Raw genomic sequence first — 26,144 nt, 5'->3', positions numbered from 1 at the left:
CAGCTTTAAGTCCACTTCTGGGATTTAATATGACACACTATGTCAGCCTTGTTGCTGGCTGAGATTTGGCTTCATTGTGGCTTGCCCCAGGTTGGGAATATCAACCAAATCTGGACTACTTGTGTACCATCATTGTCTGGGCCACATTACAATGGTGAACGTGAGCCAGATCTGGGCCATATAAAGTTGACTATCGGGGTGATGTCATCTCTGTCCTTAAGAACACCGAGTCCAGCAGTTTTCGACTGCCCCTCCCAAATGCTTGCTCAAACACAGTAAAATGACCTTTGGGATAAGATTTATGTTCACAGAATAATTGCTGCCTTGAAGTGCCTCTAAAATGACAAAAGGCTTTCAAACACTCGAACGAGACATTAGTCCTCTGCCATTGTTCATTGTTCTCTAGATGTGCTGGAACCTGCAGGCTTTCATGCTGAAGGTTTTGTGGTACAGTTGCTATCATTTTCACGATGGTTTGATTATGTGTGCCAGAAAAAAAGTTAACCGCACAGTAATTTAGTTCTGGCAGAATTCTGAATGTTTGTGCTTCAGAACAAAAAGTCACAGTTTCCCCCAAAAAAGATTAGAGAAAGTAATTATCATTCTTGGTGATGTGAGTTATAACCATGCTAATACTGTAACAGTACAGTATGGCAATTTCATGAATGGTTTGCGGTATGTGTGTGGGAGAAAGCGAACACAAAATGCAATGTTCTTATATTCAACTCAACAGGCGGAATAACTGGTGTAGGTTATTTAAAGTGGTGATTCCTACCGTAAAATATTGACTTGATATTTTGTCATGTTCCACTGACTTACCACGTACCATTCCTGCCAATATGTCCCATAGGTCTGTAAAATAGTGGATTTCTAATGTCAACAGCCCTGCCTCTGGATCTGTGTGTACTTCTTTTTGGTGGTTGTTTAGTTCTGCTTGATGGTAATTTAGGTAGCCTTTTTTTTTGAGCTTGAAGAAACAGTGAGCTTTGTGTATTCCATTGGAACCCAAGTTGTCTGCTTTTAATTTTAGTCCTGGCATAAACTTATTTTTCATTACTTGGAAGCCATGTTGATTTTGCCACCTCTTTTGAAATCATAAACAGATTTTGCTATGTAGGGTAAAACGGCTGTGTGGAAAAAAACCACAGAAAAATATATTTTCATTTTCACTTGAAGCCGTGTGAAAAATGAACTGGAAATGAAGTGAAAAGAGTGGCTGCTTTATATGGCAGTGGGCATTGTGTTGGTTTGACTGCCACTTTTTTCTTTACCGACCAAAAAGGGTCAGGTATCTGTCAGCCGAGCGCTTTAGGACATTCAAAAAAGAAGAGAAAAATAACGTCAGGGTTTGAGTGAGCCACACATTGGCTGTGTGGATGTTTGACATGCATTTGAGGCTAGCGGTAAGTCACTCAGGGCTGAATAGACAAAGAGGAGACACACAATCCCATTCCTGATGTACCCCTTTGTAAAGAGGGGACCTGTAAAGGTTAAATTACTGTAGGACCATTCAGATTTCTCACTTTATGTCCCTTCCAGTAACTAAGCCCCATGAAAACCCCGTCTCTTTAAATGAGATAAAATATTGCTCACTTATTTTCTCGGATCGCATTCACATTATCCATTAAGTATGAGGTAATAGTCCAGGTAATCTGGTGTTCATTACAATCTGTTGAAAACCTTTTCTGGTTCCTTAGAACACTTTCAAACAAAGCAACTGGACAGGAGAAATGCAGACTGCCCCACATTGTGTTAGGAGGTGTCATATTTTGTTTGAATTCCTCTGTGTGTGTGTAGTAAACATAAGTTTGCTAATGTTTTTGCAAAAGGTATATGAACAAAGATCCAGCTTTATGAAGTTGTTTATTCATTGGAGGTACTGTGTGTGAGGATGCTGCAGTGGTGCTTTGAGATTAACTCACTGTGTCGCCGTTCTATCCCCAGTGCAGCGAGACGGATTTTGAGTTCGGGACAGAGTGTCTCCATCTGGTCCTGCAGTACTGCGGTACCAATGCCAGACTCATCGAAGGCCCCCACACTCTGTGGAAGGTGAGGTCAAAGTCATGTGGAGTGTTGAGCAGTGGTCAGAGCAGTAGCCTGGATCACTGTTAAGGGAAACAGAATAGAGCAATCTGACAGGCAGTTCGGAACAGTGCTCAGGCCAGCGGTGTAGAGCAGTGGTCATGGCAACAGTGAGGAGCAGCGGTTGGAGCGGCAGTAGGAAGCTGTGGATGGAGATTTAATCAGGGCATTGAAAAAACTACATGGGCATTGTTGTTATATCTTTGAGTAGTCTCCATCCCCTAATGGAGCCATCATCTAATTTAAACTCAATACAGATTTAAATTAGACATAACTAAACACACACCAAGATAATTACCATTTCAAGGGAAATGTACTGTATGCCTACTTGATATTTACCAAGCACTAAAGTTTGTTTTATTGTCTCATAGAACAATCCTTTTACCTTAATTTTTACATTTCTTATACTGTTGTGCAAAGATGCATAATTTATACTGTATATTGTACATGAGTATAATAATATCATTGTAGTGAACAATAGAAATTTCAATACCAACATGAAAATTAGAAAGATAAAAAAAGTTTTGATACAAAACCAGAAATTTTATTTCTGTGTGACTTTTCTAAAATGTGACCTGTGGGTGGCTCATGTTAGTAATTGTTTTTCCACCAATAGGTGACCTACAAACAAGATCTTTTTGCTGCTGAATCGTTAATTAAAGGTTTGTGCTCGTCTGTTTTCATGTCAGGACAATGAATTCTAAATCCTAATTTTAATTCCACTGTTTATTTCCTTTAATCCTTTGCCTCAATAATCAAAATATCTTCAAGCAACACAACCTGGATCTGACCCTGATCATAGCAGTCTGGCTGCCAGTGGGATTTAGAAATCTCTGATTAACAATTGCATCATTATTGTATCATGACATCTTTTTATGTGTAATACAGTATATGCAAATGTGTGCTATTACTGTTCAACTGCATTCCAGGTGGTAAGATTAGCTCACCAAACTTTGTCTGTTTGGAATTATATGAATACATGATTAAAAAGAGCTGAAGTGTGTTGGATAAAACATGCAAATGTGTACTATTATCCAGCTGTCAGCACTCCAGGCATGAGATTAGCACATCAAAATTTGACTTTGAGGAGAATTGTGTTTGGAAGTACATGAAGAAATGATTAAAAAGAAATGAAATGTATATGACCTGGCATGTGTGTGTGAGAGTGTGTATGTGTGTGTGCAGACGGAGTGCGACAGGGTTTTGGCAGGCAGAGAACTCATTTGCGGACCAAGGGCTTTGGCATGTCAAGGCATGGTTGGACCACAGCAAGAAAAATACAACACAACAGGATACATACACAATGAAATAACACAGCATCTCATCTCTGTGTTTGTCTGGACAAGCTGGCAGGCTAGGATGGGCTCTTGACCAAGATATGGAAAACATAATGTCTCAATATCTGGCCACCAAATAAATTTGAACCACTGCCAAGCAGTATTCAGAGACTGTAATGACTTGGGCCCATTTGGTCAGTATTGCCTTTTTGCAATATAGTCTTTACTTTGTGGAAATGATGCAGTGAATGAGGAACTGGGCATCTTTGTCACAGCCAGCATACTTTGACATTAAGTCCTGCTTTTCTGCCTATTGCCCTACATTTTGACTCACTGTTTTATGCTGCTGCTGGTTTTGTTCTTTGTACACTATTGTTGTATTATTTCTGCCACTGCATACATACAAGTAAAACAAGTATAAGAAATTTGCCCTTACATTTGTTGCTTAAATTTCATAATCCCTGAAGTTGCGCTGTTGCATCCGTAATTAGTAGTTCACTGGACTCATGGTCAGAGGACTGTCCAAAACGAGAAGTGAGGCAGGCTTTGTTCAGCAGATGTCCTGTTCTCCAACTGGTACCATATAATAATATTGTTGAAGCCTAGAATATTCTCATTTACTTTTAGCAGCATTGCAAAAAGTTTATTATTGGTTTTATGTAATGGGGAAATCATGGACATTTCACTGTTAGAAAAATGATTGTGTTCAGATTACAGAGTGTGAAGGATATTGTAATGCAATAGGTTTACACATGGTCTGCTTAGCTCCAATCTATAACAGAATAAAGGGAGTATAAATCATGTATAAATGTACAGTATGTGAAGGAGTCCACTAAGAAAGCAATAATGCAGGGAAATTAAGTGCAGCCATCTTCCTACGTGCACGGGCACGTTTTATGAGTTGGAGCTTTGCATCATCGTAGGTATTCTGCACTTCTGTGCGTGGGAAGGGGTGTGTGTGTATATATGTGTGTGCGTGTGTGAATAAGTATGCCAGAGCTGTACAGCTGTGCACTGATCCTTCTCCAGCACCCACTCCCCATGCCAGGCTATAAAACATTCTTTATCAAGCTTTGCACTAGATGTCCTTCTGAAGGGACCACACCCTAAACTGGCTCTTAAGTAATAAATCCTGCATCAGTAAACAGATATTGCCCTGAGTGGTGTTAACTATTTCCTGCAAATCTCACTCCACCTGGGGCTTCGACTTTTTTCGAGTGCTTCAATTTCAAGAAATCAGACAGTAAGAGATATTACTAATAAGATGATGATGATGTCTATTATTGTCATTATTATTATAGGAAACTGTAAATCCTCTAGAATGTAGGCTCTGTACTGAATGGATTAATTTCATTCTTGAAAAGACTGACATTATCACAATATTGGCTGGGAATTTAAATTTCCATGGAATGCTTCATATTAACAGATCTGAGTTTTACTTATCTTTGATACTGACCGTTTATTGTAACAATCCTAATTTAGACACACTGAGGTGACGTAATGTCTTAATTTAGATAGGAACATATTTGCCTTCCATGTCTATTTTCCATCAGAACAGACCATTAACATGAACTGTTCTAATGAAATCAAATGCACCACTGGGTGGCCCTGTCGCCAGAAGGAACCACACTGAGAGCCAGACGTTTAAATTTGAAATTGCTGTGGATATATCCCTGTACATTAAAAAGCCATTCATTTAACCTGGTCCTGCATTTTGTAATCTTGAACTAAGAAATCATATATATTTTCATTTTTTAATATAACCAATCTCGTAGCTTAAATATTGTTTTATGTATGGTGTCTAACTCTAAATTATGTGATGAAGAGGGGCAATGCAAGCAAACGAGCAAGCCTAAACTTGACTGTAAATATTTGTCTTTCAACTCCTTAGCAGCCTTGAACGTACTTTGCCTTTCTTGTAGAACTTCTAGCTAGTTTTTAAAACTGTTGTGTAATACAGACAACAGGGTAGTTTATATTCTCATGCAGCTTGTAAGTATTTAATTTGATTTAGATTAATCAACATTCCTCCATTCCTTCAATTCAATGACATGTATATGTTAATACTCATCACCTCGTAATATCGGGTGGTTCAATGTATTATGCATTTTTGTGATCTAAGGAAAATCCTTACTAAAGGTTAGCACATTTTTATTGCAACAATGGTATGCATTGTTAAAGGTGGAAAATATTCCTTAATGACTGAAAACCTCCATAATAAAGTCAAATCATTTGAACAGGATCCATTAAATTATCACCCCCCCCAACATGAGATTGAGGAAATACTTTCACAGATAAAAATACGGCCTATTTTATTTATGTGGAAGGCTTGTTATATTAACTAGCAGGATATCTGTAATTATAAAAAGCAAAGGTTTTCTCACTCCACATGGTGAGAGCATTTCCTCTTCGCATTTTTCAACTCTGAAAGAGGGAATTAGCTCGGAGGAAATCCTGTGCGTCAAGCACGCTAATATCCTGCAGCAGCGTTTTTCTCTCTTCACCTTGTCAACCACAGAGAAAGCTATTCTTGGGATAGATTAAGGCCTAAGTCATATTCAAACAATTCCCTCTCCTTTCAGAGACGCTTGCCCAGACGGCCTGTGTTGTCACAGGCCTGTGTGAGGAGTCAACGCGGTTAGCGGGTGCGCTGCAGAAGACACTGGCATCTCAGGACATGGTGAGGTGCTGATGGCGGCACTGGCCATCTGGGTCATAGTGGATTCAGGTGGACGGGTTGGATATGTATTTTTTTGTTTCCTCCTTTTCCTCCCTGTGAAATGCTATGTGCAGTTGCAATTTGCTCAGCGGGGCTACCAGCCACTGTCAGAACGTGCATCGTCAGAATTTAGACCTTGGGACCCCTCGTTGGAAAACAGTATCTCAGCAAGATGAGCCACCCCACAGCCGCAAATATTTCATGCAGAAAATATGACCCATTAGCTATCAATCAGTTTAGAGGCATGAAATTGCATAATTGGTTTTATATAGACTAATCACTGCAAAAAAAACTTGCAAAATCAAATTATTGTCTACATTTGAAATCAATAAGGATATTGGACGCTTTAAGTAATAACGGCAGCATTTGGTTCGTATTTTTGTGCATAAAATGCAAGTGTAAGTGTCTGATTGGTCAATACATGGCCTTGCATACCATTTGCTAGTCTGTGTGGCTTATCCTGACAGTATCCACACTAGCCATGCATGTAACCCTCATGGGGGTCAGATGTGTCTTCATCTGAACGGTCCCAGTATTTGAGATCATTGGCAGCTTTGGGTCGAGTGACGCACACTTCCACTTGTGCACCTTCACTCATTGCCTTGGCCAGGGAAGAAAAGATGAAAGTATGCGTTCATATTTCGCAGGAATTAGGTAAACCCAGTTTACATCAGCTCAATTATACTCTCATTTATCCCCCTGCTCTTTACAGAGGACTGTCTTCCAAGATAGCTCCGTAGCTTTAATTACAGCTTCCCAAGATATTAAAAAGAATACATCGTCTACAATGGCCGATGACAGAAGGAAATCTAAGGCGCATGACGTGCTGTGCTTTACCCTTGCCATGCTGGCATACGTGTCCCTTTTATGTCGGTCCACACCCTTCATCTTCCTTTGTGAAATGGTGAGATCTGCTGTGGAATCCCAGTGGAGTGAGGAGATGTATGGGTTCATCTCGGGCAGACTGATTGGGAACAGGTCTGGGTGTGCTCAGGTGGCTGCTAGCCTGGGCTCATGTTCCTGTGCGCACGTGTCTGATGCAGATACATTACTCCCAGGGGTGGATGGGAGGGAGGAAGAGGGAGAAGGAGGTAGGGAGAGAGAGTTAATACATTGCTTTGTTGGCATTAAACATTTTTGTAGTTTTTTGTGGAAATTTGACTGCACACTAAATGATTAAAGGTTAACCTATTCATGTAAAGGGTGTCATTGCTGTAGTGACCTTGTGCTCAGACTTGGGATTATTTAATTGTTTAAAAAGACAAGGAATGAATTCTTTGGCAGGATGGAATTTACCAAGCATTTTCATATCAGCCTGGTCAGACCTTGATTTGCGTCGTTGTTAGTTCTTACTTCCAGCACTTTTCAGAGCCATTCACCAATTGATAAACAGTCTCTGTTCATTTATTATATGAAGTTGATTGATTATGACTGACTCTTTTGATCTACACAAAGAGAGTCTTGAAGGCCAAGTACAGAAGAATGTTTTTGCATACTCGGGCAGAATTTCACACTACAATGCTAAGGCTCTCCTGTACATTTAAAAGTAAATCACAATATTGTGCATGCTGGACTTCATTATGAGGTTCATGTGGAGATGTATTTTCCTGTTTGACCATCTAATACTGCTGAACTCCCAGCTGAAAGATTCATCTAGAAGCTTGAGACAGATTTATTGCAGTCATCTGTAGTTGTGCGTAAATTGGCATTAAAACTATTACTGATTTAGTAAAATGTTTATTAAACGTGTCTTCAGCATGGATGGATTTTACACTCTCCACCCTACATAATTCTGGTCTTCCTAAAATGAAATCACGTTTCAACTATGTTTTTAATAATTTGGTCTTTGTCCATCTCCTGGGTGAGATTTTCTCTGCAGGAGGGTCTGTGGTTATCTCAGGTCATAGAAAGGACAGTTCTCCTCTACAACACCGCCTCCCTTATCTTTCATTCTTGGTGCTTGATGAAGGACAATATTTTCTTATTGACACCCATGATAAAGATGAGCAAAACAGTGTAAAATAAACTCCACAGGGATGCAATGCAATCGCAGTCTCCATGCTTGAACCTCATCCAATTGTGTGGTTTGAACTGAAGAGGGCCACTGAAGGAATGGTCAAAGATTGGCCATATATATTGCCCCATCATAAATCTTATAAAACACTATAGAAGATGATACAGTAGTGTTAACCTTGCAAAGAGAGGATGCACAGAGTACTGAAAATGGGGGGGGGGGGGGAATTACTGGAAACTATAATTTTCTTTAGAATGAAAGGATTTAATTTTTCCCAGTTTTTAGCTCATTAACAGGGTTTACTTTAATAGAGCCTTTATTGCTTATCTTTATCAGTGGTGCCAGTAATTTTGCAGTGCACTGAATGTACAGTAACACAGGTCATGTGGCCTTTGCAAGGAGAAGCATTCACTTAACATCAACAGGATTTTGCTCAATTTCACGGTCAATGGTATGTCCGACCTGGTTTAGATCATGTCAGAAATCATAACCTCATTAATCTGCATTTTCTGCCTTAAATGGGTTTTTGATTTAACCCACATTTGGCTATCTCTCCAGAACAATTAAACTTTTCCATGTGTTTCCTATAACAATTGCATCTTTCCCATTGGCTTTGTTATTTTAACATTTAAATCGCTCAATTGGGAGCATGTGCCAAGCTCAGATCCGGCATGTTTATTTTTGCGTTCATTTACTCAGTGCTCAGAATTCGATGCTGCTCCAAGATAGAGGCAGATCGATTACTGAGAACATTGTGGTTTAGTTGAATAAGTAAAATGTTCAGCAGGCCCCATGCTATTCTCTCTTTTGGAAGCATACATCTTTTAAAAAGACACAAAGAAAACAAACTATACATATCGGGTATACAAACAGCCAAACAAAGTATTGTATATGCGGGCAGAATTAAGAATATAATTGAGGCCATGGAAAGGTAATGGGCACTAGCAGAAATCTCCACATAGTCATTGAACTCTGTGAGTCTAACATCTGCGTTTGTCATTTCAGTCACCTCTGCTCAGATGGAGATTATTGGATTTTTGTCAATTAAGTGACTGTAGCTGCACTTACAGTGGGAAAATTTAATGGAAAGTTCAACAGTTGAACCATTGCATTTAGAAAAATACAAAGGTCTGTTTTGTGTGGCATAAATGAGGTGTTGATGTTTTTAGCTGTTAAAAATGTTCAATTGAATCTGTTGTTGCTGGATGATACACTTACCGACTGGTCAAGGAAGCTGTCTCGCCTTGAGGAACTGATTCTCAAGGAATGCGAGTATGCAAAATGCAGGGTGTAATGTTTGGATCTTATCAGGAAATAAATGCTGTCTATAATTTTTTCTTTTTTATGCCTCAAAGCATGTGGACATCGTGCCGACTTCACAGAGAAGCAGCGGCACGTTCATTGCAAAGACCTGGAACTTCGTCCAGGTCACAGTAAGTTCAGAAAGTACTGATAGTACCATGAAGTAACTTAAAACAAGCAGATCAAACACAGTTTTTTAACAGTTTGTTGGTACAAATAATAGTGAAGTTTGCCAAGGCCTTTGGCCAAGTAGACAAGCGAGTGCGAAGCGTATGTGAAAATTCCCTCAGATTTTATTGCGCTGGTTTCTTCACTTTAAATATGGTTTCTGGCTTTTAACATTACAAACACCTAATGTGCTGTTTCACACATTTTCACACATTTTCTTGTGCTTTTCTCATAGGTGAATGGTGCTGGTTTGGCTGACGCAGAAGAGCTGTTGAAGACATTTGAGGAGACTGCTCATTCAGTTCTGTATTCAGTTGTTCTGATTTTGGTAAGATGTGGTGTTAATCTTGTAATACATACTTATGCAGTTGATGTAGGTGTGTTGCAGTAATACTGGAGCAGGCCTTGCATGACCAGTGGAGAAAGTGACACGGTCTGAATTTCATGTGGCTTGCCCCTTCCATCAGGGTGCTTGAGTAGGCCTTTTGGACTGTTTATTTTGATATATTGCATATCAAAAGCGGGCATGTTATCTAAGGGATGTGACATGTATGCCTGCAAAAGTCAGCAGGGTACTCTGACGTTTGGGATTACAATGGCTAAGAAATTGGAAGAAAATGGGAATTTCCTTGGAGAGTTTTAGAGTGTGCATATGTACAGTAGGGGTTCATTTTCCCTCTGTTTTCTTTTTCACACTGCGACTGAACTTTCCCATCATTAGTCTGTAATTGTAATCTGGAATAGACATTATGTGGTGCAAATATGTATTTTTTATATAAATTGTAGGGATAATTTGCTGTTGTTATTGTTTTTTTTTTTGCTATTTGGGAATGATCTGAGTTTATTTCTTCCCATTTTTGAGAGTCTTCAAGATATTCTTAGGAGAAGAGCACTTAAATGCTTGAAGACTAAAATTTGAATGAATCCATCACAGCCACAAGGAAACATTTTCCACCAACGAAAGCCTTTTATTTTCTTTTGAAGATGACTTTTTCACCCTAAGAATAATATAATTACCAAAACAAAGCAGTGGAAAAAGAGCTTGGGGCATTGCTGTTCTGGTTCATTTCCAGCGTACTTCACTCAAAGCAACTCCATCTTAATCACTGCACATGTCATACATTATAACTTGATTAAACTTGCACTCTGATTTGCTAAAGATTGCTCTTGCATTGAAAAGAACTTCGGCAGAAGGGCTGTACCTGTGTGGAGCCTTGCTCCAGGATGCTTGCAGGTGAGATTGGCTCCCTGTCCTGAGTGAAAGCGTGTGTGAGGCGCATATTTGGCTCTTTGGGCGAGGCACTTCAGGTAGAAAGGATGTGGTGCGTTATTTAAAAAACTATTCTGAGTCATTCCTGTTGTTGGGATTTCACAGAAGCTCACAAATACGTATCACGCCTATATAAGCTTGAGAGGCAGAAATCGTGGAAACCATGTGAAGCAGTTGTGGGATTTTGTAGTTGTTGCTGAAGACCCTAAAGGCCACAGTTTGTGCTGTGCGACCTGTGACCTGCATCGGATAGTTTTTGTTATGCCGCAGTTATTAGCAGCTCTAAATAACAACCTCATGATACTGCAATACTATATAATTGAGTTTTGCATAGTCTGTGAATCTACGAACAACAGTGTTTCCTTTGGGATTACCTAGTCCAGCCCTGAAGCTATAATTTGGTTGAGATCAAAAACACAAGTATGAACAGGAATTTGGCACACCATTGCACTTTAATGAATGGAAGAAACAAAACATGAAATGATCCAGCAGTTAGTGAATTTGGTTGAAGTTGTAATACGTAGAAAAAGTGGATTTCCTGACAAATAGAAAATGGCAAAATGGAGCCTCACCAAAAAGGAGACTGTGTCCTGTATTTGAGACATCGAAGACTAGACGCTTGGCCATTAGTCATTAGCCAGATGTGACACCGAGTCTGCAATGGAGGCACAAAATTACCTTTGTCCTCCAGGAGAAGGCTGGCTTTAAATTGGCATTAGTTACTCAGGTTACCTCTGCATTCATTCCTTTCAACAAGGCATCAGTCACCCACAGGCAACCAGCTGTCATTTCTGAGGGCTGTCTCTCTCCTCCGATGGCTTTTGCATTAGAGACGTGCACAAACTTCAAGTGCAGTGGTCCTTGCACAGCATGCGGGTGGCACAGCAGAAACTAGAGGTGTAATTGGCCTGTCTTGTTGGGGTTACATTTGTTGGCTGTAATCCTTTCATTCCCATTATTATTACTGCAGTCTCAGATCCCAAAACCATTTTATTAAGTGCACAGGATTGTACCATTGGCCAGAATCTCTTGGTTTTTTGGGGGTGGATTTACCCATTTCTGTCTTAATTTATTTCGAAAGGTCAACTTTTTGTGAAGTCTTTTAAAATTTAGGCCAAACGTGAAGGTGGAGGCCTCCTATGACGTCTTTGCTCAGATAATTGAAACACGACCAAATTGCTTCCTGTCTTCCCTGGCAGGCATCTAAAGCAGACAGGAGTGTTCAGCGATGCGAACGTTAATGTGTTTTAATTGCTCCGGAGCCTCCTGCGGTGGGGATCGCCGGCGTTGAGGCGGTATTTCTGACGAGGTGCTCGCTCCTGTTTTCATAGGTGCATTTAGGCGTGTCGGAACAGACCTCTGCCAGCGAGAGGATGGCAGCGCTGGGCGGCATCAGGAACCTTGCAGCGGAAGCGAAAAGGAAAAATATTTTGCTTTACGGCATCCTGCTCGATCGCGTAAAGGTATGCCTCATGCTGTCTTTAGCTCTTACGAGCTTTCCTCTTCTTCAAACGCTCCGAGAAAATTAATAGTCGCCCAGGAATGTACTTGTGTAAAATGAAAGAAAAACAACAAGGAAAATATTTTGCTCCTCTCTCCAAAGTCTTGTCTCCTCTTGTAGCTGCTTGGGGGGGCAACATGTGCTGTCTGCACTGTGTGTTGGCGGGCTCGGAGGGATATGGGGGGGGGTTAAGGGTGGTGGTGGGTGAGGTGTGGGAAGCCATTCTTTGAAAGTACTTTCCAGACCATTCCTGATTTTAGGCTTCAAATCCATAGTGCCTTATATAAAGATTATACAGTGTGATTAGAGTATGAAAGGCCATGTTACTGTACTGTACACTGTTTCGGGCAGAAGATAGCCGCACCCATTTCTCCTGGGCATTTTGTGCGGGTTTAATTCCGGTAAGCCCCCTGTGTCAAGAGTATAATGGTGCCTGCAGGATTCAAGAGGATGTTGTGCAAGTCTTCCTGTCTAAAGTTCACCACCCTGGAATAAATATTCCATCAGTTCTTGACTCATTCAAATGGCAGAGGATTTGAAACCCCTTCAATACAGATGCATGACAATGTATACAAAGAATGCATTTCTAACTCTTGATGCTTTGTATAATATTGTTTCCTCTCAATTTAAAAGACTTCTACCTATTTTGTGGGTCTGTTATTGATATGCGTATATATGGGCCATATATATAGTCCCTGCAGGTGTCTTAGATTATGACTGGGAGTCAGTAGGTTATGATTATCATCATCCCAGAAGTGTTTGAGTGTGTGCAAGTCAGTGAGGGATCCTGTGGTTAACTAGTACCCTCCAACATCCCCAGCTGAAGTTTGGGTGGCACGGTAGTGGCTTAAGCCTCGAGTTCAATTAAGCCTCAACAATTATTGGTGCTTCCAAATTCAAAACTCAGATGGCAAAAAAGTACAGTACTGTCTCCGCAGATAAACACACATCGCAAAAGTTGAGCAAGTTTGTATTGAATAATGAATAGTTAATTAAGAAAACATGGCCTGTACTTTGGAGACATTTATGCATAAGAAAGACTTTCCAAAACATAATCATGACAAACAACAGTATCCTTTGTCAGGAACTGCATTGCAAATGAATGTCTGAAAAATTCTGGGCTGTGGTACAGCAGGTCTTCTCGACTTCTCTGTTGATGTTTCTTCACCAGTGTTGGCAAGGATGAGACAGGTGGAATGATGATGTAGAGATAAAGCAGGCTCCCTTTTCATCCAGCCAGTTCAGGAGCTAGGAGTGTTCAATCCAACATCAAATTACTGTTTTGTAAATGGTCCTTTATGTTCTTTAGTTTGAGATGACAAACATTTGTATTTGATTGCTCTAGCCTCCTTAAGCTGCATACCAGAGTCCTCCTTTAGCTCAAGGAGAGTGATGGGTGGTTATTCAGCCATCACATGAAAAAGAGGAAAGGGAGGGAATGAAGATAATGTTTTCATGATGATAAAATGCACGTCATTTTGAGATAGTGGAACAGCCGATAAAGTCCTGATATAAATCATTCTCTTGGTTTATTGTAATGGGGATAATTTTCCCCAGATGGGCTAATTCATACTTCTTTTCCGGTCTTTTTCTTTCACCTTGATTCTTATGTATGCTCTCAATATACTAATGTGAATTTTAAATTAGTGGTTTTTTGAAGAGTACATGCACATTCTGGACCTGATCTGAATGTACACTACATTTTATATAGTATGCGTACAACTTCTGCTGTCAGAAGAACAGAAAAGCAAATGAAATGCAAGAGGTATTGATTGAGTTCTGACTGGATCATCCTTTCATTTTTGTTAGGATTTCACTATGCACTTTAACTTAGTCTTTCCATACTAACAGCATCAGACAAGCAACATCTGTTTGACAGAAAAATGACATCCACAATTAATTTTTTTTAATGCACATCCTTTCCTGTTGGAAAAACTCAAATTACCCATTGTCATTTGGTTTGTATATTAAGTCGTTTTCTTGAGTCGCATTTCCCAAATGGAATGCACACAGTCTTTGCGCATTACAGAATTTCCAAACTTCAGCTTTTGAAACTTTTTTGTATGTCGAGGGATTAGTGCAAACACATGCACTGATGTTTGATAAGAATCTGTAAATACACTTTGCTAAATAGACACAGGCATCTTATTTAAAACAGCTTGAATTTTTGTCTTCAGCCTATCGTCTGTCTTCTCTGGAGGCCTTTGTCATATTTAATTTCCTTTTGTGGGAAGAAATATTTGCATTTGGCTCTATCAACTGCAATGCTGCCACAACACATCCTACGCTGAACAGTATAACACAAGAATGCTTTATCAGTTTTGACATGAACTGATGTTTACCAATTTACTAAATGTATAGATTTTCATTTGTTTGTAGAGTAAGGCTATATACTGGCAGTAAGTATAGCGTGCATACGTGACATACACAACATAGAGACTGGGTCTGTGGCCTTGGGTTGAGCTTGCGCCCTGTTCCTGGAAGGTTGTGGGATCAAACCCCAGATGAGTCATTCCACAGACTGTAAATGGTACCCTGTCTGTTGGGTAGCTTTAAAAGAGATTGATTGGCGTAATGACCCTGTGATAAACCGGGGTACTGTCCAAAGAGTGTACATCAAACTGCTTCACACCACAGAAATCGGCGTGACCTCTGACCTTACGAATGAAGCCGTCTGAGTCATTCAGCCTCAGACAGAGCCTCCCTTCGTGCTTGAAGGCATCGCCCAGTTCACACATATGAAACATAGAACACAAGCCACCTTTTAAAAGGCTGAAAAAACACTTTAGTGTACTGTGAGGAAGACATTTGCTCCTTGCAGTTCTGTGTCACGATGAGCGGTTTACCCGTGATCTCGTCATAAAGTATGTGCTGACAAGTTGTAGTGAAACTTTTCCAGGGACATTTTGACTGAGGAAGGGATCAGAATATACTAGTTTCTGGGAAAAAAGGGGCCTGTTGTGAATGGCTGGCCATTTCATTCGTTTATGAGATTGTGTCCTACATATTCCATAGATTTGCATGGGAAAACTCAATCCTGAAAGGGAGTGGGAGCTGCTTTTTCATTCAGCTTGTCCCTTGTTAAGTATGAGGTAATGGAGCCTGACCAGCTTAATACATGATACCCCTGTTTGCCTCAGTCTGACTTCATGGTCTCAGTGTTCTCACATCAGTTGCTTTCAACCTACTGTAGAAGTGAAACATAATACAAAAGTTGGGAAAATGGGAATCTAACTTTCTGATATGTACCAAATGCAAATGATAAAAAATCCCTTATGTTGAATTTCTGATAAAAGAGAACAATGTAAAGTGAATTGTGTAGTTCTGGTTAGGACAGTAGTGGTTACTACCAAATAATCATTCCTGTACAGTAATGTTAGGTGCACTGCAAATTCCTGTACGGGTACTCACTGCACATCTTAACTAACTAACCCCTATAGATACTCATTGCACACCTTAACTAACCCTTACATGTACTTACTGTACACCTTAACTAACCCCTACAGGTACTCACTATACACCTTAACTAACTCCAACAATCACTCACTGCACACCTTAACTAACCCCTACAGATACTGACTTTACACCTCAACTAACCCCCAGAGGTACTCACTGTACACCCTAACTAACCCCTCGAGGTACTCACTGTACACCTTAACTAACCCGTACAGGCAGCTGGACTATGCATGGCATTAAGCTTCAGAATGGGTAACACCCAGATTTTTTTTAAAGCGTTGGGACTCTGGAAGGAATTTTGGCCAGGGTACCTGATGAGAAAGTCTGTTCTCCAGGTTCAGTGCTGAGCGATGGCAGTAAGGTGATCTGGCGGTGTGAAAAAGGTGATTTTATCCCCTATCAATGGTTGCCGCGGTGATAGGAAGTGACACTGGATCCCTCTTGCGTTAGGCCCTGGCGGGCTGTCAGTTGCTGAAAAGGGTTGTCACTGTGATATATGGGGGTTCTAATCCCCGCTCTGAGAGCCCTCATGTTTACCCACCCAGTGCTTCCTCTTTGTCAAAGAGCCCAGACGAGGAATCTTAAACCTGAGAAGAGATTAGCCGTCCGTAAAAAAAAAGAGAAAGAGAGACAGTCCATGTCCATTCTCTCACCTGATTCCCTTCCAATGGCAGGCTGTGAAACTGAACACCCAGACCACTGTCTTTTTGGGGTGGGGGGTTAATACTGTACTATACAGGTCTTGTACCTTTTTGGGGTGGTAGGGGTAGAGGGTAAAAGGTCACAAGGTAAAAGACTTGTGACTAACCATTCAGTGCCAAAATTCCTTGTGGGCCCATGAGACACATTCAAGATCACTTCCATAGCTGATTTTCTCCAGAGGATTAACAAGGGTTTTGCGTTACTAAATGAGCAGTCATCACCATTGACAACACTACTGAGTTCTCTGGGTTAATAAATAAAATGATACAACAGTCGCCAATATTCTAGTTGCTTTTTATTATACAGGCGATCTGCAATGTCAACAGGTTTATAAGAACCATTTTGTTTCTTGAGGTAGTCAAAAATGAAATGGTTTTAATTGTCATCTATACAGTAACAAAACAATGTCTGGCTTATCTGAACAATAACTACTCTCTTGGAATAACATTTCCATTGTACACACCGTATATCTTTCAGTTCAAACCTGCTTTTGGAGAAAATGCTTTAGGATTGTTATTAGTGAAATACAACAGAAACGTTTACAGCTGTGGTGGATAACTTAATGTCATAAGTGGAGGCGCTGAATCTGTTTTGAGTTGTTCAAATAGCATCTCTGCAGGGCTGACAGGCCTGGTCTACTCCCCTATTTAGCATTCGATTCATAACCCATTATAAAACGGGTAGCTCAAATCAAGCAATCTGATTGGTTCATTGCTGTGGTATATTAACCATATACCATGGCTATGATGTCTAATTCCTTTGCAAAATTCAGTATCACTCCACTCGTTGCATAGCAACTGCCTCGCAGTATGTGCAGGCAGCCAGGAGGGCCTATTTTATTTTGAACATTATTATTTATTAATAAAAATTATTTAAATTGGAGTGTGTCTATTACTTTCATATTGCCATATAAAAGCAATAGTTCAGTTCATTTATCATTTGTTATTTATTCAGCTTCTATTTATTGGATTTTAAAACGTTTATTTTTCAATGATGTATCTCCTGTTAGATTTTTATATACAGTTTTAAAACAACATTCCAAAGAGTAGCAATTATTAACTGATTTCTTCTCCAAAAAATGAATTCCTACCAGGTCTGTGTAATTAGTTTGTAAACATTTAATCAGTCCATGACTGTAGAAATATTGCCACAGGTGTATATAAAAATTAATTTCATTCCAAGCATGAAATCATATCCCTGCTTGCAATTTGCTTTGACCACCCAGAAAAGTTAATGAATTTCCAAGCTTCAGTAATTTTTTGGAAAACAAAACACTTGATAGATAAAGAGTGATATTTTTAGGCTTTGAAAAGCTATTGTCAGTGTTTGCCTTTCAAGATATTCTGGTATGTGGCCATGCTACATTCTGTCAGTGTTTATGTTTCTAGAAGGACTATAATAACAGCCCCATCTTGTTAAGCATTGTTAAATGACACTAAATTAGACCCCTTGATCTACTCAGACAGTATGGATACGACAACACAGTGCAGCCATGAGGAAATCATTGTATTTTCCCTGACTTTGTGAACTTTTCTTTTACTAATTTTATGGAGGGTAGAATATTTTATATCCTTGTTTTAATTTAGCATAATTATTACATCCTTTTTCATACATCAGGTTCAAAGCACATTCTAGAAAAGACCATAACAAGAAGTAGCTACAAATCAGAATAAGATGAGGATATACAGTATATTTATGGAGTATATTATATCAAGCCATCATTCTCACGCATCAGTTCCTCTGGACAGCATAGCCTCCATACCCAACCACAGTTTAGTCTGATATTCTGCTGTTTTGACAGTGTAATAAAAACACATTGCTGCACAATCTGTTTGTATTCTTGGCTGTGTTGAAATGTGGCAGCGATGAGACAGGTGCCAGGCAGTATTATGCAACTGTGCTTAGGGCACAGAAATTGTGACCCATATGTCATGGGGTTAAATCTATGTTGCATTCCAGCACTTCCCTTTAGTTTAAAACATATTGTTTTGCCTAGTGTTTAGAATTATGTCTGTTGGTGGGTCAAGTTTAAACAAAGTCATCAGTCACTTTAAGTTGCGGAAATAGTTTAGTGTTCACCCTGAAAAGAGTAGCTTCCTGTATTTTCTTTGCAAAAATAGATTGTGTGGCATTTTCTGTCTGGGGCGTGCTCAGCAGATTGAACAAAAAAAACGGAATCGTGCCTTGCAGGTAGTGGCTACACTGTTTGGTTTAACCCGCACAAATTCAATGGATGCCGTATTTGTTGGGACAGAAAGCGGAAATTTGCAGAGGGCCCCTGAAAGTGATTTTTCATCATAGCTTGACTGGTTTATTCTGAAAGAATGTGCCTGTGTCAATGGGCCTGTGGAACGGTGACAAGTCAATAGAGCTGCAGCTCTCCCTGCCAGAAAATCTGAAGCAACTCGCAGTCGTACAAAAGCGAGGATAAAGACTGCAAAGCTTATCCACACTCAGACAATATGGGTCCCTTTTTAAATGAAGTGAAGCTCAATGGCAGTGACAAGGTAATCAGAGATACAGACTTCCAGGCACCATGTCCTGTTGGAATTTTTTCAAAAAAAAAAAAGAAGAACAACAAACCACAAGGGCCTGGAAAAGCTTTTTAGTTTGATATTACAGTGTGATTGTGACGATCGTAACGGTGGATTCCATTTTCCAGTACAGGGCCAGTTTGCTGTTTACATTTCTTAGCTTGACTCTTTTTTTGTAGAAGATAAATGACATGTAGTGCTGTAGTAATGCTGCAGAAATTCCAGCATTTTTTAAAAATCTGCATTTTGTGTCTTCATGCTGCCTTTGTGTGATTTAAAATCTTTTTGTTGAGTGAGATTACACCATGGTAAAATATCCCGTTGGATTTGGGCTCATATTCAGGCTGTGGACCTTGCAGTAATTGGACCTGCTGTTCTCCTCCTAGTTTACCCTCCAGCAACTATCTACTGAATGGGTTGGGGAGATGTGGGGGGGGGGGGGGGGAGGGGCAGTGCAATGAACCCCCATTTCCTATAAGAGCCCTCAGAGAACGATGTTCTGTCAGTCAGAAATACAATACCTTTTTAAATTGATTTTTTTTCTCAGGTCCCTTCGTGAATAGGTCCTGTTATTTATTCTGTGGTCACCTTTTGCAAAGCTGAGTGTGATGTGAAGAGCTTGGAACCCTACATTACATAAGCTGTTTACAAGAATGTCTATAAACACAGACCAGGTTTATGAGCGTTTCCTACAAACTCTGAATGGTGAATACCCACAAAGAATTTGGTTTGTGATTACAGTGCCCTCTTGTGACAGTTTTAGTACTTAAAGAATATACTTGGTTCCAGCTATCATGCTTACATTTGACCAGGTATTGATCGTAATATTAATTTATTTGTTTTTATTTGAATATATGTGTATACAGGTATATGTATGTATACGTGTGTATATTATATAGATTTCCTTATTATTCCTAATTTAAAAAATATATATACTGAGATGTCAAACAATTAGGTGGGAATTAGTTGTTTTATATGGAGACTAAAGGGGTTCCTAAAGTGCTGATCAATTTTTAAGTAGTTCTCTGCCCTAATTGTATGGATTCTATGCCAAAGAATGCTATTCTGATGGGTGTTCCTGGCTGTTTGCTGCTAAAGGATTTCCTAGTGCTTCTTTCCTGTAATTGGGAGCCTTGTCTCTTATAGAAAGCAGTAATGAGAATGTCAACACAACTGAGCTCACTTACAACAGCAGACTACAGAGGTGTCGTAGAATTGTATAGAAACATCATAGTGACAGAAGTGTACAGAAACATCATGTCTGAAAAGTACAACCATTTCCACTCTCATTTGATGCCTCTCATGCCTGCTGTGGAGTCATTACACAGTGCTAGGGAATCTAAAGGCATATGTGATATTTCAAAGATGCTGTTAGCCAGGCCAGGGGTTTCTTAAGGTAGGTGTGCAGTGTTATTTTTTGCTTCTCTTTCAGTGGCAGAATATACTACATTGCCCACTTGTGGTGACTAAGCAACTTTTTTTTTTAAACAAACAACATAAAAAATTGTTTGCTTTAAATCTGTCATTTTATTTTAGAAATGTACAAGACTGTATCTGAATCAACATCCCATGTATGGGTATTTTCATGGTAAACTTTAATATTGCAGCAAAGGCAAAACATATGAGCGGAACATCACATGTTCAGTGTTTGTGTGCGCTTACATTCACACATGCGCAGGCGTGTGTGTTCTTGTCTGTACGCAATGACATACGTGTCCCTGTTCTTTGTTATGCTGCAAGTTATTTTTAGATGGAGACTTTACATTCAGTGCTGTTTCCATCTCCATGACAACAGTCTGGGCCCAAGTCTATCCTTTTGTGACAGCAGCTTAATCAAAACCATCTTTTCACAAACTGCTCACTGTCAAGCTGTTCCATGTGGCTAATTGGGAATTTAGTTACAGGAGGTATATAATTATCAAGTTATTTTCCAAGGGAAGGGGTAGTATGAGGTATAACTGCTTGTTATATAATTTGTAGTTATCATGTAATTTTGGCAAAAATAAAAAAGGTTTCTTGGTATTGTTTCTGATTTGTAAATAAATTTTAAAATATTTATTTTAATGCAGCAATGGAAATAGTATGCCCCTATTTTAGTATTTTGTAGTTAAATCATGTGTGGTTTTAAGAACCAGTGCAATAGCATTAATAACTGATTCTTATTTTGATTCTTAAAATTTAGAATAGGAAGATATTTCTACATATTAACTGGAATATGCATTTTCTATCAATTTTTTATCTGCATCATAGCAGTTAGATGAAAGCAGCTTTGGTTTCATTCAAGCAAAGGTTAAAAAACAGCTACAGAAGGGCTTTATATGAAATGCTGAAATATTCATTCAGCTGGAACCTTATGCCATACACCTTAAAAGCGCAATGTAAGCACGTCAGACTGACATATCAGTCACAAAACGGTAAAATCCATAATCATAGCAACCAGAAAGCACTACTAACATAAACAGTCATTGATTTGAGCAGAGACATGGCTGACAGCACTTCTATTGAGTGGCAGAGACCATGAGTCCTGTTTTCATTTCTCTTCAGTGAGATTGCCTTCTCTCTGCTTTGAGAGAGGCAGATCATGTTTGTGAGTGGCGTTGTGCAATATTTTCACTAATATCAACAATATGTGGATCATCTGCTAAGGAGGATGCATTGAAAAAAGAAGTAATCTGGATACTGTAAGGATCTGGACTTTGCATAGCAGGGCTCTGTCATACACAACCACAGACAATTAACATGGTGGTGTTTTTTTACTGACCAGATATTCAGCTCTGTGCATTTAGTATTGAACATATTTAGGGTGTCCTGGGTAGAGTATTAAAGTGTTGTTGTTGTATTCAGCCCTTGTTTCTAGTGCAGCAATAGGGATGCTCTAAGGATGGAAATATGCCCGTGTATTCAGCAGTGTATCTCCCATCTTATCATGCATAGTGACCATATTACCTGTGCTCAGTTGGACACCTGCATTTTGCCTGTACCTGCTGTGCAGTATTTGCCAAAAGAAAAATAAAGACACTCTAGCTGACTGCACACATTTTGGGGTTGCACATGTCCCATCGTTGATGTTTTCTGATTTGCTGGTTCATTATGAATATCAGTAAAGGCAGAACATCCAAATACAAGGAAGAGTGAAGCACATACGGAATACAGATCTGATTGGCTGGTCAGCACTGGTTTGACCCATGTAGTACTGTTGAGTTTAAAATACTCATCTTCCTGTTAGTTAGAACTAATACAGCATTGTAATTCTCTTTATGATTTATTTTAATATTGAGTTTGCAGGTTTTGTATGGTATAGAGGTTACTAATGTAAGTGGCTTGTTTCTACTGATGAACATTAGCCTCTCTGATAATCATTTTATCCAGTGAAGACAACTGTTTCTTTCCCAATGAAGGCTCTAGAAAGGTACCAAGATTTACTGGAAAAATTCCCCATTCATCCATTATTTTTATGTAAGATGGAGACAAAAAGAAATTCAAATTCCATATTTTGAATTCCCCATTCGATGATTACTTTGCATGCCTGGAGCAATGGACCTAACAAGCTCATTCCTGCAGGCTTTATTCTTTTTGGACTTGACACAGTGGAAATAGTAGATCTTCTAGGGTTTCAGTGCAGAGTACAGCCATATTTTCCAGCCAGTGCAGGTATACTGGGCTGACTTGTGGGTCAGTGAATGTATCTTTATTGTCCGTCACATGCTTTTGTTTGTGATATCACATTGTTGCAAGACACTACCATTAGCCAGCATTGTCCAGCAAGAGAAACCATTGTAAAACTGCACCACAAGTACAGGAAGAACTCAATGCAACTAGAGAGAAACCAGCTTTACCGCCTATTTTACTTACACTACAAGCCAAAGTTATTAGGCTACCTGTGGTTTAAAAAAAACAAAAAACTTAAGGTAAATAAGATTTTAGTCAATTTAACTACCCCTCACCTTCCCTCCCACCTCCAGGTTGCAAGATGATTAGACTTCTAATAAATTGTTTAATTGTGATTAAAGCCAAAGGCAGCTATTTTGAGTAGTCATATCTAAGATATTTTTTTTTTGTAAAACTAATCTTTTTGTGTTACTGTAGTTACAAATATATATACAAAAATGTTTGTTATTCAATAAATGCACTCATATTAACTGAATTCTTCTCTAAGGTTTTAAAAAAAAATTTGTGGCCTAATACTTTTAGCCTGTACTGTACATTTGAATGCAATGTGTGCTTAGTGGAAAAGTGAACGTTCGGGTGCTTGTATCCAGAGTGGCAAGGCATATGATCGAAAAAGCACAAAGCACGCATAATCTCGAGCTGGTTTCATGAACATGAAAGTTACTTCAGTTTACTCCAATGGCCTGGAGTCTCAGATCTCAATCCAGTAGAGCACCTTTGGGATCAGGTGCAATGGGAGATTTGCTGCATGAATTTGTGGCTAAAAAATCTACAGGGACTAGGTAATGCTTTTGAGTAGTAAGCAAGGACCAAAATCCCTTAAGGAATGTTTCCAGGGCCTTGTTGAATCTATGGCATGAATAGTGCATGCTGTTTTGGATGCAAAAAGGGTCCTGCCCAGTACTAGGTAGGTGTACCTAATAAAGTGGCGACTGAGTGTATGTTTGTCTTAGTGTTTTAAATGAATGTGAAATTGTCAGTTGTATTCCTGTGGTGAGTCATCTGGGCAGCTCAATGCTTTTAGCCCAAGCAAAATTAAATGTAAAAATTACCTGTTTTTAGCATTTCAACCTAACTGTATTTGAAATGATCTGTTCGCCTGTAGATGATACTGCTTGACAGTTTAATTTTCCATTCCTAACAAAATTATATGATTCTTGTAAAATGATACTCAAACTGTCCTTTACATTTACATTGAAGAACCATTTCATTTAATACTGCATGGTATTTTATGAAGCATGATTCATATTTCTGATCCATTTTGGAAAGATGGAATGCATTGGCCTAGGCTCCCTTTAGTATTTGATCCATTTGGGTGATTTTGCTATGATGTGTTTGACTGTGTTTTTAATTTTTCACATTTTCTTGTGTGGTAGCTATAACAGAAACCTCAGGAAGAGCACTTCATTGAATCATCATTAAAACTAGCTACATGTCCTAATGTAGCAAAGCTTTTCAGTGTATGAGCATTTTAGAGGCTATAGGATAATTAATGCCAAAAAGTATAATGATTGACAGAAACAATTCAGATCAATGATGTCAATGCTGTGTCGCTTATACTAGATGGCTTTTCAGAATATCGACCAAGACAACAGCAATCCATAAGGAGAGTAGAGCTGCAAAATGAAGATCCCTTGTACATGTCGTGGAGTTCCTGAGGAGGCTTGGCTCCTGTCCCTGATGAATTTATGCGTGATCCCGTAATGATGGATACGGATTCTGACTCAGTGTACAGACGCTGGCACACGCCGCCGACTGTTCGCAGATGTTTTGGCTTTCCTCCACCCATTGTTGAATACTTGTAATTAAGCAAAATAACAAGGGCCCGCACTACATTTTAAAGAAAACAGGAAAACCCTTTTTCTTGTTTGATGTCTTTAAAAAAATCAATGTGAATAGAAAAAATGAAACACAGGAAATGCCAAAATGACACATTTTGGAACACTTTCAAAGCAATCATATTTTGATTGAATTATAGATTTGTGTTTCTTTAATCAATAAATGAGTACTGATTCCCTATCCAGATATTCTTTGACTGAAATATCCAGTTGTTGGAAAATTCGCATCATGGGACTCCTTGGAAACTGGCTCTTATTAAGAAGTGTGTTTTTAAGAGTGGAACCTCTTGGCACATGTTTGCCATCATCAGTGTTCCCTCGTGGATCATGCCTGTGCCTCACCACGTTCCCGAGGAAGAGTATTCTTCCAATGTTCCATCGAGAGGCGGCTGTTTGGACCTCAGAAAGCATGCCGCTATTGTCAATTACGTACTGGCACTGATTCCCTACAGAGTCCCAGTGGCAGTGGTTCTGTTATAACTGATGGAAAATGAATTATTTTGAAAGAAAACATTAAAATGAAGGCAATTTAATTGCAAAAGATGTAGTAAGGAATAACTGGTGAACACGTAACTTTGGTTAATAAAATGTCGGTAAGAATAGGTTAAAGGCTAGAAAAATAACAGTGTGTGTGAATAAATGAACTGGGAAAATAACAGAAAGTTTGTTTGCTTGCAAATGATCTTTAAAATATGTGCTGTAATCTGTAAAGAATGTCATTTTTCTTGGTTAAAGAACATTAATTCAGCAAAACTGATTAGAAATGCTTTAATTTATGCAATGTTTTTCCCCTGAAAGTCTATCAGTAATTGCTTTCATCTGCTGATTGATCTCACTTTCACATAACATCAGGGTCATGATAATCCCCAAACTGTAATGTGTAACGAGATTTAGTTTTTAAAATTTGGATGTTCTTTTAAATGTATTTATCTGGCCTGCATCCAAGACATATGTTATATGGTAGCAGAACTGGGTACAAATTTTGCAGTGTTTTGTAAAAAATAAATTAAAAACCTGAAGCCTGGATATTTTTACTTTTATTTGGGACACATGCAAGATTTTCGCAAATAGTTAAGTGCAATTTAGTTGCTGACTGAAACAAATCATTACCTTTATTTGGGTATTGAAATCAGAATGAGATTATGTTCTTTTGGATCAAGTGGATGACAGAATGGTCTTTTTGCTGCCAAAAGAAAGTTACTAAGACACAAATATTATTGTTGCTTAAGTGTTGCCTTTTTGTAACATCTGAGTCAATACAAATTTAGCATAATTTATTGAAACATGCTTTGTTCCAAAGCATGTGGCCAGGAACTTTTATATCCAAAAAAATATATCCCTCCTGTATTTAGTTTCCTATGGGCCAGCATGCCAGCGGGTGATGTCACCATAACAATAAAGAAGATAGAACAGATATATGCAGGTGTAGGTGTATTAATATAACAACAAAGGAGACGCCTACCAGTACGGGTGTATAGTGTAACAATGAGAGAAGAGATTGGCATGTGAAGATATTACACTGTAACATTCAGGGGAGAATAACTTGTTCAGTTCAAGTTAAGGTACAGCATGGTTTTTCTTGTGGAACAACGTGTATACATGAAGGAGTAAC

At 39.1% G+C, this 26,144-nt stretch overlaps 1 protein-coding gene across 6 annotated transcripts in view; it reads left to right on the top strand.

Moving 5' to 3' along the window:
- The window catches only part of crppa (CDP-L-ribitol pyrophosphorylase A), a 47,034-nt gene that overhangs the window by 5,613 nt on the left and 15,277 nt on the right, over positions 1-26,144 (top strand). For 5 of the 6 annotated variants that reach the window (XR_004764589.1, XM_035411402.1, XM_035411428.1 and 2 more), the window contains exons 4-9: positions 1,945-2,049; positions 2,699-2,744; positions 5,942-6,039; positions 9,448-9,525; positions 9,798-9,890; positions 12,164-12,295. Coding sequence is in view for 5 of the 6 variants with exons in the window: in XM_035411402.1 (XP_035267293.1) it covers positions 1,945-2,049; positions 2,699-2,744; positions 5,942-6,039; positions 9,448-9,525; positions 9,798-9,890; positions 12,164-12,295 (552 nt within the window). In the remaining variant the exon portion in view is untranslated. The remainder of the gene's footprint in view (positions 1-1,944; positions 2,050-2,698; positions 2,745-5,941; positions 6,040-9,447; positions 9,526-9,797; positions 9,891-12,163; positions 12,296-26,144) is intronic. The other variant, XM_035411421.1, reaches the window with a different exon arrangement.

Source organism: Anguilla anguilla, chromosome 1 (genome assembly GCF_013347855.1).
Source record: "Anguilla anguilla isolate fAngAng1 chromosome 1, fAngAng1.pri, whole genome shotgun sequence".
In the NCBI taxonomy this organism is placed as follows: domain Eukaryota; kingdom Metazoa; phylum Chordata; class Actinopteri; order Anguilliformes; family Anguillidae; genus Anguilla; species Anguilla anguilla.
Note: the sequence above shows the minus strand (reverse complement) of the source record. Positions and strands in the feature narration are given on the sequence as shown.